Source organism: Bufo bufo, chromosome 6 (genome assembly GCF_905171765.1).
Source record: "Bufo bufo chromosome 6, aBufBuf1.1, whole genome shotgun sequence".
Lineage (NCBI taxonomy): Eukaryota > Metazoa > Chordata > Amphibia > Anura > Bufonidae > Bufo > Bufo bufo.
In genome coordinates, this window is record NC_053394.1 from 284,324,069 (window position 1) to 284,340,575 (window position 16,507).

The following is a 16,507-nucleotide window of genomic DNA, read 5'->3' on the forward strand; positions in this document are numbered from 1 at the left end:
AAAAATTGGGAAAACTTTGAAAGTAAGGGCTATTTGACCATGAAGGAGAGTGATTGATTGGGTGCTGCACCAGATGACCTGGCCTCCACAGTCACCGGACCTGAACCCAATCGCGATGGTTTGGGGTGAGCTGGACTGCAGAGTCAAGGCAAAAGGGCCAACAAGTGCTAAGCATCTCTGGGAACTCCTTCAAGACTGTTGGAAGACCATTTCGGGGGACTACCTTTTGAAGCTCACCAAGAGAATGCCAAGAGTGTGCAAAGCAGTAATCAAAGCAAAAGGTGGCTACTTTGAAGAACCTAGAATATGACATATTTTCAGTTGTTTCACACTTGTTTGTTATGTATATAATTCCACATGTGTTAATTCATAGTTTTGATGCCTTCATAGTCATGAAAATAAAGAAAACTCTTTGAATGAGAAAGTGTGTCCAAACTTTTGGTCTGTACTGTGTATATATATATATATATATATACATACGCCATAGATATGCAACACACATACATATAAGATGTTTCCTATTTGATATAAATACAACATATACATGGTACACATAAATAAATACACTACACACACATACCACCCAACTAAGGAGCTAAACTATCAGCGGTCCGCGAAGCAATGGAAGCCAACATCTCCAGCTGCCCTGCCACCGCCAGAGCACCGGATGGGGACTTGGCCAGTAACACGGTTCTCCGATCCAGTTGTAAGTTTAACAACTGGATCTGGAGAACTGGAGGGAACTGTCTGAATCCCATGCCTGATACTGAGGACAACATTTGAATGCTGGAGGGCACTTTCTTCTGCCAGCCAGGTGCATATGTATCAGATGCTCCTAGCATTAATTAATGCTGAGAGCATCAGATTGTTATGTACCAGTGGGCGGCTGTGAGGAGGGCTTTTGCTTTGGGCATCGGCCTACCGGGAAATTTCCCTGTAGGGTCTATGGCCAGTTCGCCCCTGGTAAGACCCCTGTAATTTCAGGATTAATAATTTATATAAAACGATATTACTACACAAAAATATCATAGTGTACAGTTCTACAGTGGCAAATGGTATTGGCAAATTGATAGTCGTCCCACTTATGACTTTTTTACTGGGTCTTAGGAACTTTGAAGGGGTAGCATAAGATTAAGGTCTAGTATTCCCATAAATAGCACGATTCTTGTCAATTTGTAATGTCTGGTATCCCAGAACTGTATATACCCCATAGACAAGAATGTCATGGTATGCTGGGAGGGGGGGAGAATACTTTGTTATTAATCTCTTACAACCCTTTCAAGTCATGCCCTTGGTTTTCCAAAAAGGATCTCCACAATTCTGTTTCCAAATTGTAGATTTTTCTTTTGGACAATAATATGAACTTCATGCCTCACCTATATTTTGAGACTAAAAGAAAAAAGATGTGGCACGCAAGTCCATAGGATGGAACTCGATCTACACAAGACAGGTTCAAATTGCAATTATGCTCACCTTGGAGAATTGTGATCAGTCACAACAACTATATAGGCTTGTATGCTGGTTCCAGCATGGATGAAGAGGCTTGCTAGCTAGGTTATGTCCGTCACATCTGGGTGGTCAGTCACACTGGGATTGGCAACGAAGTAGTAAAAAGGTGACTTGTAACCAGCGCTTCCTCTTGTATAAATGTATTCTTATTATAAAATATAAACAAATAAATACAAAATCTATAACATAAAAAGTTGTATAGCAACAGTGACCATACAAAAGTGTAAGGTGATTACAAGTCCGTATAATGTGCTTCGGGCATGCCCTTTCTTCAGATGCATGCCTCACGTGACTGTCTATTAAAATGGATCTGAGTAGGCATTTCATATAATATAGGAATATCATAAATACAAATGACATTCACTTTAAATAAGTGTGAAGAGCACTACAAGGGAAATGACACTGGGGTGTGAAGTTTTTAATCTGCCTTCCTCTCGCACATACACACAGGACATTGGGTATAGCTAGATTAGGGAAGCTCATAGATAAGTCTAAACAGCCTCCTTGTCATGTACTCTTCTAATCCTGCACTTCACATTTATGAGGTTGTTGATGGCCCTCGAATTTCTGTCCGGACATCGGAGACTGAGAGCTGCCTGCTGATTCGACAATTGTGCGAGGAAGACGGCGGTAGCTACAACCTGTGCGTGCAAGACCAGACCGGGAGCGTACAGCATCAAATTAGCCTCGCCATTGTGGGTGAGTATACTGTGAGGCACCATCTTAATACAGTACTGCATCAATGAAAAGATGGTTTTGTCTGTGGAAACTTTTGTGGAAAATCTTGCTGCTTGGCATGCACTGATGTACATGTGGCCATCAATATCTTGCCAAATGGAGATAACCCAGTTGTTGCCTTTGGTCTGTTTACAGGCATAAGTGCATTGTATTACACAGTATATACTGAGATAGGATGCACTCTAGGTTTATGTGATTTTTTTTTTTTCTCTCGAATGTAGAACCTAGTAAAGAACTTATGTATGTTGTAAAAACCTCTCCGCAGCCACATCAGCATTCATTACCCATTGTACAGGAGCAAAGGAATTTATGTTCCGAAGTAAAGCTGGTTGTACACATTGGATTTGTCAGTGAGCTCCACAAAATACAAAGGGCTCCTTTTGCACATTAGATGAATGTTGACTATCTAATGCATATGGGGGTGTCTGGACTCTTCCCCCAAAGATGGATGTCTGGAGAAGTGGTTACATGTGTGATCCTTTGTTCTCATGGGAATACGCTGCTGCTAGAATATTCTCACTCCTCCTCTATGAAGAGGGGGACACAGCCCCAATCTAGTGGTGACTGTGGATGTGGCCTATTAATACCATGTTTATGTAAAATGAAATAAATGCATATACCACATAAAAGAAAATTGTGAACCCAATCTACGCAGATTTGCAGTGGATACTAGACCTTTCTTTAGCACAGTTGAAGTAAACTGCTGAAGGATTCACCCATACAGTTAAGCCTATAGTAGACTGAGCGAATATCGTACCGAATGTCGTTAATGCGAACAAAATTGACCAAGCCTCTCAAGATGTAATATGGTACCTCGGTCACAAATCTGCTCATATGATGAGGCATCTACTTGCTTACAGATCACATAGAGGAATTCCGCCTGGAGCCCACCTTCATGAGCAAGCATCTTTACATGTAATATACAGTGACTACTTTGTAGTGAATAGTTAACGAGCAAAAGTACGAATGTTGCTTTATGTAATGAGCACATTTTTTTTGTCACTAACGAGTTGAAAACTCTTTGCTCTATCTGCTGGTCTAATACAAGCCTTAAAGTATATGCATTTGTATTACATTTATATGTGTAACAAAAATAATACATGCCATACAAAACAAGTAAACACAGCCTTGCTCTGAAAAATAGCTAATTTGTGTGATCTAGCAGCGAGGTATCTCCCATCTCGAGTGTGTGAGATCTAGCAAAACATCAGGTAAACCTCGAACACTATGTGCCGGTATTCCTGTCTGAAGGACTGTGGGGAGGCATGATTTATTGTGGGGATGGTTGATCCAGTTCAAAGGAATTGTAATGCACTTCTAAATGACTGCATTGAATCTGCCTTCGACTATCTCGCCACCATCCTTTGCTTTGAGGTCTCCACCCCAGGACTGATAATAGATCACTACCTCCACATATTCCTTCACATTCTTGTCTGTTACCTGACATTTTATTTAACGGACTTTACATAAAATTACGATTGCACAAAACTATCTATGTAGTGTCTATATTGCTAGGCAACTGAGAAACGACAGTTATCATAAGTTCCTGTAAACTACTATTTTTATAGAAGTTTCGTGATACCCCCAGCTCTAAAAAATGCATTTAGGTTATTGTTTGCGTAGGTCATAATATGTCAAGTAGGGGTAAGTGAACAAGAACTACATGCGTCTTAAAGGGAACCTGTCACCAGTTTTATGGTGTCCTAACTGAGGCATAAATCAGAGAAATGAAGTTCATAAATGATCACACGCATGAATCCTAAGAAAAAAGTAGTGAATAGTGATCTGGATTAATTAAGACTTAACTTTTACTTTTGATACGCTATAAAATATATCCCTCAAAATATACTAGAGGTTGAATGTAAAATACAGTTTTCCACAGTCCCACACTCAGGGGGGCTCCTTGGAAACAAAAACAGCTGTGTCTACACTTGTACAATCCGTGTCGGTCACTAAAGGGTGGCAAGAGCTGATATGCACAAGCACCTTAGGTGCACAAAGACGAGGTAGCAGTAATCAGTGTATACTGGCACCCTATGTGCACAATTCAAGCAATAATGCTGAAGACAACATGTAGCAGTGTATACATAATGCACAGCGGCATAAAGAAAGAAAAAACAAAAAAACACACTGATTAGGTGCAAGAAGATACCGTGCAACGGAAATGCACAGCTGCACCTATATCATAAAGGTGCACGGAGGCACCATTGAAACCCAGTGTCCTACCCTACAGGTGATGGGCACTTCAGACAGCTCCGTTCCGTTGTTTCTTGGTAGGGTGGTCCGGTTCGATGGTAGGGAGTCTTCACGATATGGGGGGGGATCACAGGAAGATGTTCCTATTTGTCCCTAGACGACCCTCAGGGCCCTACAATAGCCCTGTTAGTCTAACCACGGGGTGTCCCACTAGTTGGGCCCCCGTCCGGAACCTAACCCTGGAATTGAGTTTCCTATTTTGCCCTGAAAAGATCCCAACATGCACGTTTCTGAGGCAGAAACAATCCTCTCATCAGGGGAATATGAAAAGTGGGCTAAAATATGTTTCGCTTGCCGGAGACTATGTTCACCACCAAGCATTTGCTGGGAGGAGTACTCACCAGCAGGTACAAGAACCACTGGGAAAGATGGCTCCCAAGTGGAATAGAATGCACAGGTAGGTGCAAAACAGAAAGGGAAAAAGGAAAGGGACAGATGAAAGACCCCCCTCCCTTCGTTGCGGTACACAATTGGGGCCGCAGGCATTGATGTTACCTAGCTTCTCTGCAGGAGCCCGCCAGTCTTTTAAAGGGTCGCATCGACCTATGCGCGCGACGCGCAGTATGATGACGTCAGCGATCGCGGGATGTGAGGATGGCGCATGCATAAAGAGATTTGCCAGGACCCAAAGTGTAGCGTGCATTGAACAGCGCTTACTGCGCCTAAACCAGTGGCCAATAGCGAAAGTAGGTCACCGCACAGGCGCGTCACCTACAGTGCATGTGCTACAACTTGAAGATACACTGCCGGTTTCGCCGGACATCACAGCCCTCATGCCGATGTCAATAGCATGAGGGAAAGTTCCACAGTATATAAAGTATAAGCATAGGGACACTGTCCACCAAATGCATACTGTGGGAACATGTTAAACATGAGGAGGACAAAAAATATAAGTACATAGATTGTCCATACATAGGGGCATTAATATGAAAGCACCATATGGGTGTATACTGATAGGTATCGGGATATATGTCCATACAGTGTACACCTAAGCAGACCCCGATATGGGTATGTAATAGGTGAAGAATGGTATTTGTGGTGGTTTGATGCTTTCATTTCTTAACCATGGCTATAAAGGAGACTCAAAAAGGGGATGGTGGGCACCATAAAAGGTAGAGTCCGTTCTAACGGAATGTGGAGAAAAATTCATCATTGGGATAGGTTAGTTATAGAGCTTCCAATTATATCAAAGGATGGGCAAATCTCAACGGGCACTTTTAATGGGTGTTACAGGAAGCAACCAAAATTGAGTTGTTCATTCAAACCTCTAGGGGATACTGTATCGAGTTGGAATGTCCAGCGTGCTTCCCGCTGTAATAGGAGACGGTCCCAATCGCCACCACGTATAGGTGGTGGGATTTTGTCGATGCCTATAGCCTTGATGCAGCTTGGATCCCCTCCGTGGATGTCATTCACATGCCGGGCTACTGGTGTATCGCGCTCATTCGTGATATCGCCCAGGTGCTCCCCGAGGCATCTGCGCAGCTCTTTTAGTCTTGCCTATATATTCAAGTCCGCACACGCATGTGATCTTATAGATCGCACCCCGTGTGCGGCAATTGATGAAATCCTTGTTAGTGAAGGACTTCTGCAGATTTGAACTAAAGAAGGTTTTGCTGCTTTGTAGTATCTTGCAGGCCACACAGCCACTGCACCTATAACAGCCATTGATCTTACGGTCCAGCCATGTGGTCCCTTGAGTGGCTGGGGTGTAGTGGCTGTGGACAAGCATATCTTTGAGGCTGCTGCCTCTCCTAAAAGAGATCTGCGGATAACTGAAAATGGTATCTTTAATTTCGGGGTCCTTCAATAAAACGGGCCAATGCTTACGGAGGATGTCCCTGATCTGTCCTGATGCCTCATCAAATGTTGCGATGAGGCAGATCTTTTTTTCGGTCTCCTCTTTGACCTTGGGCACCAGGAGATCGGACCATTTTGCTGATGGTGTGGTCCGGTATGCTGGTTTTAGGACATCATTGGGATATCCTCTAGCAAGGAACCGTTTTTGTAGGACCTTTTGCTTGAACGACGAACTCTTGACTTACTGGAGCAGTTGCGTCTTAAGTGCAAATATTGACTTTTTGGTATACCTCTTTTCTGAGAAAGGGGGTGGCCACTGTCCCAGTGTAGTACAGAGTTGGTCGACGTAGGCTTCCTGTAAATTGTAGTGTCAAGCTTGTTTGAGATGCCTCTAGATACTTTTATCTAGAAATGGCAGATTGTCCCTGTTTGCTTCTGATGTGAAGCGTAATCCTACTTCATTGGAGTTAAGTTTAAGCACAAACTCCAAGAAGGACTCTTTCGTGCCATTCCATATGACAAAGATGTCATCTATATACCGCGCCCACATAAGGATGGGCCCGGTACATGACTACATCGTATCACCAAAAACCATTGTTGCCTCCCACCAGCCCAGGAGCAAATTGGCATAGGACGGCACACAGGAACATCCCATTGCCGTGCCCCTGAGCTGGTGGTAGGTCCTGGTGTTTAAAGAGGAAAAAGTTGTGCGTTAGGAGGAACCTTTAAGGCCCCTTTCACACGGGTGAGTATTCCGCGCGGATGCGATGCGTGAGGTGAACACATTGCACCCGCACTGAATACCGACCCATTCATTTCTATGGGGCTGTTCACATGAGCGGTGATTTTCACGCATCACTTATGCGTTGCGTGAAAATCGCAGCATGCTGTATATTCTGCGTTTTTCACGCAACGCAGGCCCCATAGAAGTGAATGGGGTTGCTTGCGGACGCTTGCGATTTTCACGCAAGTGCGGATGCGGTGCGATTTTCACGCACGGTTGCTAGGAGACGATCGGGATGGAGACCTGATCATTATTATTTTCCCTTATAACATGGTTATAAGGGAAAATAATAGCATTCTGAATGCATAGTAAAACAGCGCTGGAGGGGTTAAAAAAAATAAAATAAATAATAATAATTTAACTCTTCTTAGTCCACTTGATCGCGTAGCCCGGCATCTCCTTCTGTCTCCTTTTGTTGAATAGGACCTATGGTGAGCATTAAGTACAGTTACAGGACCTTTTGATGACGTCACTCCGGTCATCACATGGTACATCACATGGATCTTTTACCATGGTGATGGATCATGTGATGACCGGAGTGACATCATCAAATGTCCTGTTCCTGTAATTAATGCTCACCACAGGTCCTGTTCAACAAAGGAGACAGAAGGAGATGCCAGCTAAGTGATCAAGTGGACTAAGGTGAGTTAAATTTTTATTTTATTTTTAACCCCTCCAACGCTGTTTTATTATGCATTCTGTATTCAGAATGCTATTATTTTTTCTTATAACCATGTTATAAGGGGAAATAATACAATCTACAGAACACCGATCCCAAGCCCGAACTTCTGTGAAGAAGTTCGGGTTTGGGTACCAAACATGCGCGATTTTTCTCACGCGAGTGCAAAACGCATTACAATGTTTTGCACTCGCGTGGAAAAATCGCGGGTGTTCCCGCAACGCACCCGCACATTTTCCCGCAACGCCCGTGTCAAAGAGGCCTAATAGTCTCAGCACAAATTGGTTATGTGCCCTGTACTGGGTTCCCCTCATGTTGAGATACTCAACTGCCCTGAGTCCTGACTCATGGGGAATGGAGGAGTATAGGGCCTCGACGTCTCTACCGCCCAGGATACTGCTATCCTCAATGGTGACATCATCAATTTTCCTCAAGAGGTCCATACTGTTGCGAATGTAAGATGGCAGGCATACGACAAAAGGCATAAGGATGTGATCTATATACACTCACCTAAAGAATTATTAGGAACACCATACTAATACGGTGTTGGACCCCCTTTTGCCTTCAGAACTGCCTTAATTCTACGTGGCGTTGATTCAACAAGGTGCTGATAGCATTCTTTAGAGATGTTGGCCCATATTGATAGGGAGGGAGGCCATTTTGGATTTGGTATTCACAAATGGGGATTCGGTATATGATGTCATTGTAGGCGAAACCTTGGGATCTAGTGATCACCAGTCAGTGTGGTTTAATATAAGAACTGTGAAAGAGTCCCACCACACAAAAACAAAAGTTTTAGATTTTAGAAAAACAGACTTTTCAAAAATGAAATTAGTCATAAATGAGTCCTTATCAGACTGGAACGGATTACATGGAGTCCAGGAGAAATGGGACTACTTAAAAGGTGCATTATTGAAGGCAACAGAAAATTGCATTAGACTTGTCAGTAAAAGCAAAAAAAGGAGGAGACCAATGTGGTACTCAGCAGAAGTGGCCCAAATCATTAAAAATAAAAAGCTAGCATTTTGTAATTATAAAAAAACCCAGAGCAATGAAGATAAGGAAATCTACAAGATTAGGCAGCGAGAGGCCAAGCAAGTTATAAGAACTTCTAAAGCGCAGGCAGAAGAAAAACTAGCTCAGTCTATGAAAAAAGGGGATAAGACATTCTTCAGATATATAAATGAAAAAAGGAAATTAAAACAAGGAATAACTAAATTAAAAACAAAGGACGGAAGGTATGTAGAAGAGAATAAAGGGCTAGCCGACTGCCTTAATGAATACTTCTGTTCAGTTTTTACAAAAGAAAAAGGAGGACCTCCACTAGAAAGGATGACTATTAAATCGTTTGATGCATGTATCTTTACAGAGGAAGATGTTCTAAGTTTGCTGTCTAAGGTGAAGACAAATAAGTCACAGGGGCCTGATGAGATACACCCAAAATTATTAAGAGCTTAGTGGTGAGCTGGCAAAACCGTTAACAGATTTATTTAACCAATCATTAGTAACAGGAGTCGTCCCGGAAGATTGGAAATTGGCAAATGTCGTGCCCATTCACAAGAAAGGTAGTAGGGAGGAATCGAGCAACTATAGACCAGTGAGTCTGACATCAATAGTAGGCAAATTAATGGAAACCCTATTAAAGGATAGGATTGTGGAACATCTAAAATCCCATGGATTGCAAGATGAAAAACATGGGTTTACTTCAGGGAGATCATGTCAAACAAATCTTATAGATTTTTTTGAGTGGGTGAATAAAATAATAGACGGTGGAGGTGCAGTAGACATCGCATATCTAGATTTTAGAAAGGCTTTTGACACTGTCCCACATAGAAGACTTATCAATAAACTGCAGTCATTGAGCATGGACTCCCATATTGTTGAGTGGATTAGGCAGTGGCTGAGTGACAGACAACAGAGGGTTGTAGTCAATGGAGAACATTCAAAACAAGGTAATGTTACCAGTGGGGTTCCACAGGGATCTGTACTGGGACCGATTTTGTTTAATATCTTCATAAGTGATATTGCAAAAGGCCTCGCTGGTAAGGTTTGTCTTTTTGCTGATGACACAAAGATATGTAACAGGGTTGATGTTCCTGGAGGGAAACGCCAAATGGAAAAGGATTTAGGAAAACTAGAAGAATGGTCAGAACTCTGGAAACTGAAATTTAATGTGGATAAGTGCAAGATAATGCACCTGGGGCGTAAAAACCCAAGGGCAGAATATAGAATATTTGACACAGTCCTGACCTCAGTATCTGAGGAAAGGGATTTAGGAGTAATTATTTCAGAAGACTTAAAGGTGGGAAGACCATGTAATAGAGCAGCACGAAATGCCAGCAGAATGCTTGGATGTATAGGGAGAGGTATAAGCAGTAGAAAGAGTGAAGTGCTTATGCCGCTGTACAGAACACTGGTGAGACCTCACTTGGAGTATTGTGCGCAGTACTGGAGGCCATATCTCCAGAAGGATATAGATACTCTAGAGAGAGTTCAGAGAAGAGCTACTAAACTAGTACATGGATTGCAGGATAAAACTTACCAGGAAAGGTTAAAGGACCTTAATATGTATAGTTTGGAAGAAAGAAGAGACAGAGGGGATATGATAGAAACTTTTAAATACATAAAGGGAATCAACTCGGTAAAGGAAGAGAGCATATTTAAAAGAAGAAAAACTACCACAAGAGGACACAGTTTTAAATTAGAGGGGCAAAGGTTTAAAAGTAATAGAAGGAAGTATTACTTTACTGAGAGAGTAGTGGATGCATGGAATAGCCTTCCTGCAGAAGTGGTAGCTGCAAATACAGTGAAGGGGTTTAAGCATGCATGGGATAGGCATAAGGCCATCCTTTATATAAGATAGGGCCGGGGGCTATCCATAGTATTCAGTATATTGGGCAGACTAGATGGGCCAAATGGTTCTTATCTGCCGACACATTCTATGTTTCTATAGCATCTTGCAGTTGATGGAGATTTGAGGGATGCACATCCAGGGCACGAAGCTCCAATTCCACCACATCCTAAAGATGCTCTATTGGGTTGAGATCTGGTGACTGTGGGGGCCATTTTAGTACAGTGAACTCATTGTCATGTTCAAGAAACCAATTTGAAATGATTCGAGCTTTGTGACATGGTGCATTATCCTGCTGGAAGTAGCCATCAGAGGATGGATAAATGTTCTCATTCTGTTTACGCCAAATTCGGACTCTACCATTTGAATGTGTCAACAGAAATCGAGACTCATCAGACCAGGCAACATTTTTCCAGTCTTCAACAGTCCAATTTTGGTGAGCTCGTGCAAATTGTAGCCTCTTTTTCCTATTTGTAGTGGAGATGAGTGGTACCCGGTGGGGTCTTCTGCTGTTGTAGCCCATCCGCCTCAAGGTTGTGCGTGTTGTGGCTTCACAAATGCTTTGCTGCATACCTCGGTTGTAACGAGTGGTTATTTCAGTCAACATTGCTCTTCTATCAGCTTGAATCAGTCGGCCCATTCTCCTCTGACCTCTAGCATCCACAAGGCATTTTTGCCCACAGGACTGCCGCATACTGGATGTTTTTCCCTTTTCACACCATTCTTTGTAAACCCTAGAAATGGTTGTGCGTGAAAATCCCTGTAACTGAGCAGATTGTGAAATACTCAGACCGGCCCGTCTGGCACCAACAACCATGCCACGCTCAAAATTGCTTAAATCACCTTTCTTTCCCATTCTGACATTCAGTTTGGAGTTCAGGAGATTGTCTTGACCAGGAGCACCCCCCTAAATGCATTGAAGCAACTGCCATGTGATTGGTTGACTAGATAATTGCATTAATGAGAAATAGAACAGGTGTTCCTAATAATTAGGTGAGTGTATATGCCTGCATTCTGACAAGCTGTTGATCCCAGAGACTATTTGACGCCCTTTGATAGGGCTAGTCCCCTTGTGGATCTTTGGGAGACTGTAAAATGTCGCCATGGTCAGATTCTTTGGACAGAGGAATTCAAATTCTTCCTCCGAAATGATCTTTCCTCCTTTCGCCTTGTTCAAAATCCCCCTCAGTTCTCCCAAAAAAAGCTACAGTGGTATTACATGAAAGTACCATAGAGTTGTTCCTATCAGTGAGAAGTTGTTGACACATGTTTAGTATCACAGTATTTCCACCCTTGTCGGAGGGTTTGATAGTAATACTGGGATCTCTTTTCAGGGACTGTATTGCATTCCATTCCTCAGCTGAGTAGTTACGACTGGGAGAGGAAGGTCAAATATCTGCAAGGTCCCTGCAGACCAATTGCAAGAAAACATCCAGGCAGGAAACTTCGCCTGCAGGTGACATTTTCTTGCTACTGTTCCTCAAGGAGGTGAAAGGGCCTTCCCCCTTCTTTTTTGTCCAAAACATCAGACAAACCGTGTAGTAGTTTAACATCATCTAACAAATCAAGGGGAATCCCCAGGTCCCGACACTGTCGCTTGTCTGTATTGATGTGAAATTTTTGCCACATCAGTTTGCGGATAAAGAGGTGGAGACCGAAAAAAAAAATCCGCCTCATCGCAACATTTGATGAGGCATCAGGACAGATCAGGGACATCCTCCGTAAGCATTGGCCCATTTTATTGATGGACCCCGAAATTAAAGGGACCATTTTCAGTTATCCGCAAATCTCTTTCAGGAGAGGCAGCAGCCTCAAAGATATGCTTGTCCACAGCCACTACACCCCAGCCACTCAAGGGACCACATGGCTGGACCGTAAGATCAATGGCTGTTATAGGTGCAGTGGCTGTGTGGCCTGCAAGATACTACAAAGCAGCAAAACCTTCTTTAGTTCAAATCTGCAGATGTCCTTTACTAACAAGGATTTCATCAATTGCCGCACACGGGGTGTGATCTATAAGATCACATGCGTGTGCGGACTTGAATATATAGGCAAGACTAAGGCCTCTTTCAGACGGGCGTTGCGGGAAAAAGTGCGGGTGCGTTGCGGGAACACGCACAATTTTTCTGCGCGAGTGCAAAACATTGTAATGTGTTTTGCACTCTCGTGAGAAAAATCGTGCATGTTTGGTACCCAAACCCGAACTTCTTCACAGAAGTTCGGGCTTGGGATCGGGGTTGTGTAGATTGTATTATTTTCCCTTATAACATGGTTATAAGGGAAAATAATAGCATTCTGAATACAGAATGCATAGCAAAATAGTGCTGGAGGGGTTAAAAAAAAAAATAATAATAATAATAATTAACTCCCCTTTAATCCACTTGTTCGCGCAGCCCGGCTTCTCTTCTGTCTCCTTATTTGCTGAACAGGACCTGTGGTGAGCATTCATTGCAGGAACAGGACCTGTGGTGACGTCACTCCGGTCATCACATGATCCATCACCATGGTAAAAGATCATGTGATGACTGGAGTGACGTCACCACAGGTCCTGTTCCTCCACACAGCTAAGATGAAGACAGAAGGAGATGCCGGCTTTGCGATCAAGTGGATTAAGGGGAGTTAAATTTTTATTTTATTTTTTAACCCCTCCAGCACTATTTTACTATGCATTCTGTATTCAGAATGCTATTTTCCTTTATAACCATGTTATAAGGGAAAATAATAATGATCGGGTCTCCATCCCGATCGTCTCCTAGCAACCGTGCGTGAAAATCGCACCGCATCCGCACTTGCTTGCGGATGCTTGTGATTTTCACGCAACCCCATTCACTTCTATGGGGCCTGCGTTGCGTGAAAAACGCAGAATATAGAGCATGCTGCGATTTTCACGCAACGCACAAGTGATGCGTGAAAATCACTGCTCATGTGAACAGCCCCATAGAAATGAATGGGTCTGTATTCAGTGCGGGTGCAATGCGTTCAACTCGCGCATCGCATCCGCGCGGAATACTCGCCGTTGTGAAAAGGGCCTTAAAGAGAGCTGCGCAGATGCCTCGGGGAGCACCTGGGCGATATTGCGAATGAGCGCGATACACCAGTAGCCCGGCATGTGAATGACATCCACGGAGGGGATCCAAGCTGCATCAAGGCTATAGGCATCGACAAAATCACACCACCTATACGTGGTGGCGATTGGGACCGTCTCCTATTACAGCGGGAAGCACGCTGGACATTCCAACTCGATACAGTATCTCCTAGAGGTTTGAATGAACAATTCCATTTTGGTTGCTTCCTGTAACACCCATTAAAAGTGCCAGTTGAGATTTGCCCATCATTTTGATATAATTGGAAGCTCTATAACTAACCTGTCCCAATGATGAATTTTTCTCCACATTCCATTAGAACGGACTCTACCTTTTTATGGTGCCCACCATCCCCTTTTTGAGTCTCCTTTATAGCCATGGTTAAGAAATTAAAGCATCAAACCACCACAAATACCATTCTTCACCTATTGCATACCCATATCGGGGTCTGCTTAGGTGTACACTGTATGGACATATATCCCGATGCCCATCAGTATACACCCATATGGTGCTTTCATATTAATGCCCGTATGTATGGACAATCTATGTACCGTACTTAAATTTTTTTTGTCCTCCTCATGTTTAACATGTTCCCACAGTATGCATTTGGTGGACAGTGTCCCTATGCTTATACTTTATATACTGTGGAACTTTCCCTCATGCTATTGACATCGGCATGAGGGCTGTGATGTCCAACGAAACCGGCAGTGTATCTTCAGTTGTAGAACATGCACTGGAGGTGACGCGCCTGTGCGGTGACCTACTTTCGCTATTGGCCACTGGTGCAGGCGAGGTAAGTGCCGTTCAATGCACACTACACTTTGGATCCTGGCAAATCTCTTTGCGGATGCGCCGCCCTCACATCCCACGATCGCTGACGTCATCATACTGTGCGTCGCGCGCATAGGTCGATGCAACGCTTTAAAAGACTGGTGGGCTCCTGCAGAGAAGCTAGGTAACATCAATGCCTGCGGCCCCAATTGTGTACCGCAACGAAGGGAGGGGGTCTTTCATCTGTCCCTTTCTCTTTTCCCTTTCTGTTTTGCACCTACCTGTGCATTCTATTCCACTTGGGAGCCATCTTTCCCAGTGGTTCTTGTACCTGCTGGTGAGTACTCCTCCCAGCAAATGCTTGGTGGTGAACATAGTCTCCGGCAAGCGAAACATATTTTAGCCCACTTTTCATATTTCCCTGATGAGAGGATTGTTTCTGCCTCAGAAATGTGCATGTTGGGATCTTTTCAGGGCAAAATAGGAAACGCAATTCCAGGGTTCGGTTCTGGACGGGGGCCCAACTAGTGGGACACCCCGTGGTTAGACTAACAGGGCTATTGTAGGGCCCTGAGGGTCGTCTAGGGACAAATAGGAACATCTTCCTGTGATCCCCCCCCCCCCCATATCGTGAAGACTCCCTACCATCGAACCGGACCACCCTACCAAGAAACAACGGAACGGAGCTGTCTGAAGTGCCCATCACCTGTAGGGTAGGACACTGGATTTCAATGGTGCCGCCGTGCACCTTTATGATATAGGTGCAGCTGTGCATTTCCGTTGCACGGTATCTTCTTGCACCTAATCAGTGTGTTTTTTCTTTCTTTATGCCGCTGTGCATTATGTATACACTGCTACATGTTGTCTTCAGCATTATTGCTTGAATTGTGCACATAGGGTGCCAGTATACACTGATTACTGCTACCTCGTCTTTGTGCACCTAAGGTGCTTGTGCATATCAGCTCTTGCCACCCTTTAGTGACCGACACTGATTGTACAAGTGTAGACACAGCTGTTTTTGTTTCCAAGGAGCCCCCCTGAGTGTGGGACTGTGGAAAACTGTATTTTACATTCAACCTCTAGTATATTTTGAGGGATATATTTTATAGCGTATCAAAAGTAAAAGTTAAGTCTTAATTAATCCAGATCACTATTCACTACTTTTTTCTTATGTCCTAACTAAGGCCTCTTTCACACGGGCGTCATATTTTTGGCCCAGATAAGAGGCGGGTGCGTTGCGGGAAAATGCGTGATTTTTCCGTGCGAGTGCAAAACATTGTAATGCGTTTTGCACGCGCGTGAGAAAAATTGGCATGCTTGGGATCGGGGTTGTGTAGATTGTATTATTTTCCCTTATAACATGGTTATAAGGGAAAATAACAGCATTCTGAATACAGAATGCATAGTACAATAGTGCTGGAGGGATTAAAAAAAATATAAAAAATAATTTAACTCCCCTTAATCCACTTGCTCGCGCAGCCCGGCATCTCTTCTCTTCTTCTTCTTTGCTGATTGCAGGAAAAGAACCTGTGGTGATGTCACTCCGGTCATCACATGGTCCATCACATGATCTTTTACCATGGTGATGGATCATGTGATGACCAGAGTGACGTCACCACAGGTCCTTTTCCTGCAATCGGCAAAGAAGCGGACAGAAGAGAAGCCGGGCTGCGCGAGCAAGTGGATTAAGGTGAGTTAAATTATAATTTTTTTTAACCCCTCCAGCACTATTTTACTATGCATTCTGTATTCAGAATGCTGTTATTTTCCCTTATAACCATGTTATAAGGGAAAATAATAAAATAATCGGGTCCCCATCCCGATCAGCTCCTAGAAACCGTGCGTGAAAATCGCACTGTATCCGCACTTGCTTGCGGATGCTTGCGATTTTCACGCAGCCCCATTCACTTCAATGGGGCCTGCGTTGCGTGGAAATCGCACAATATAGAGCATGCTGCGATTTACACGCAACGCAGAAGTGATGCGTGAAAATCAACGCTCATGTGCACAGCCCCTTAGAAATGAATGGGTCCGGA

At 43.6% G+C, this 16,507-nt stretch overlaps 1 protein-coding gene across 5 annotated transcripts in view; it reads left to right on the forward strand.

Annotated features, from left to right (window-relative positions):
• LOC121005859 (myosin light chain kinase, smooth muscle-like) overlaps nt 1–16,507 on the forward strand; it is a 67,299-nt gene that overhangs the window by 22,656 nt on the left and 28,136 nt on the right. For all 5 annotated transcript variants that reach the window (XM_040438650.1, XM_040438652.1, XM_040438649.1 and 2 more), the window contains exon 8: nt 2,055–2,208. In XM_040438650.1, coding sequence (XP_040294584.1) covers nt 2,055–2,208 — 154 coding nt within the window. The remainder of the gene's footprint in view (nt 1–2,054; nt 2,209–16,507) is intronic.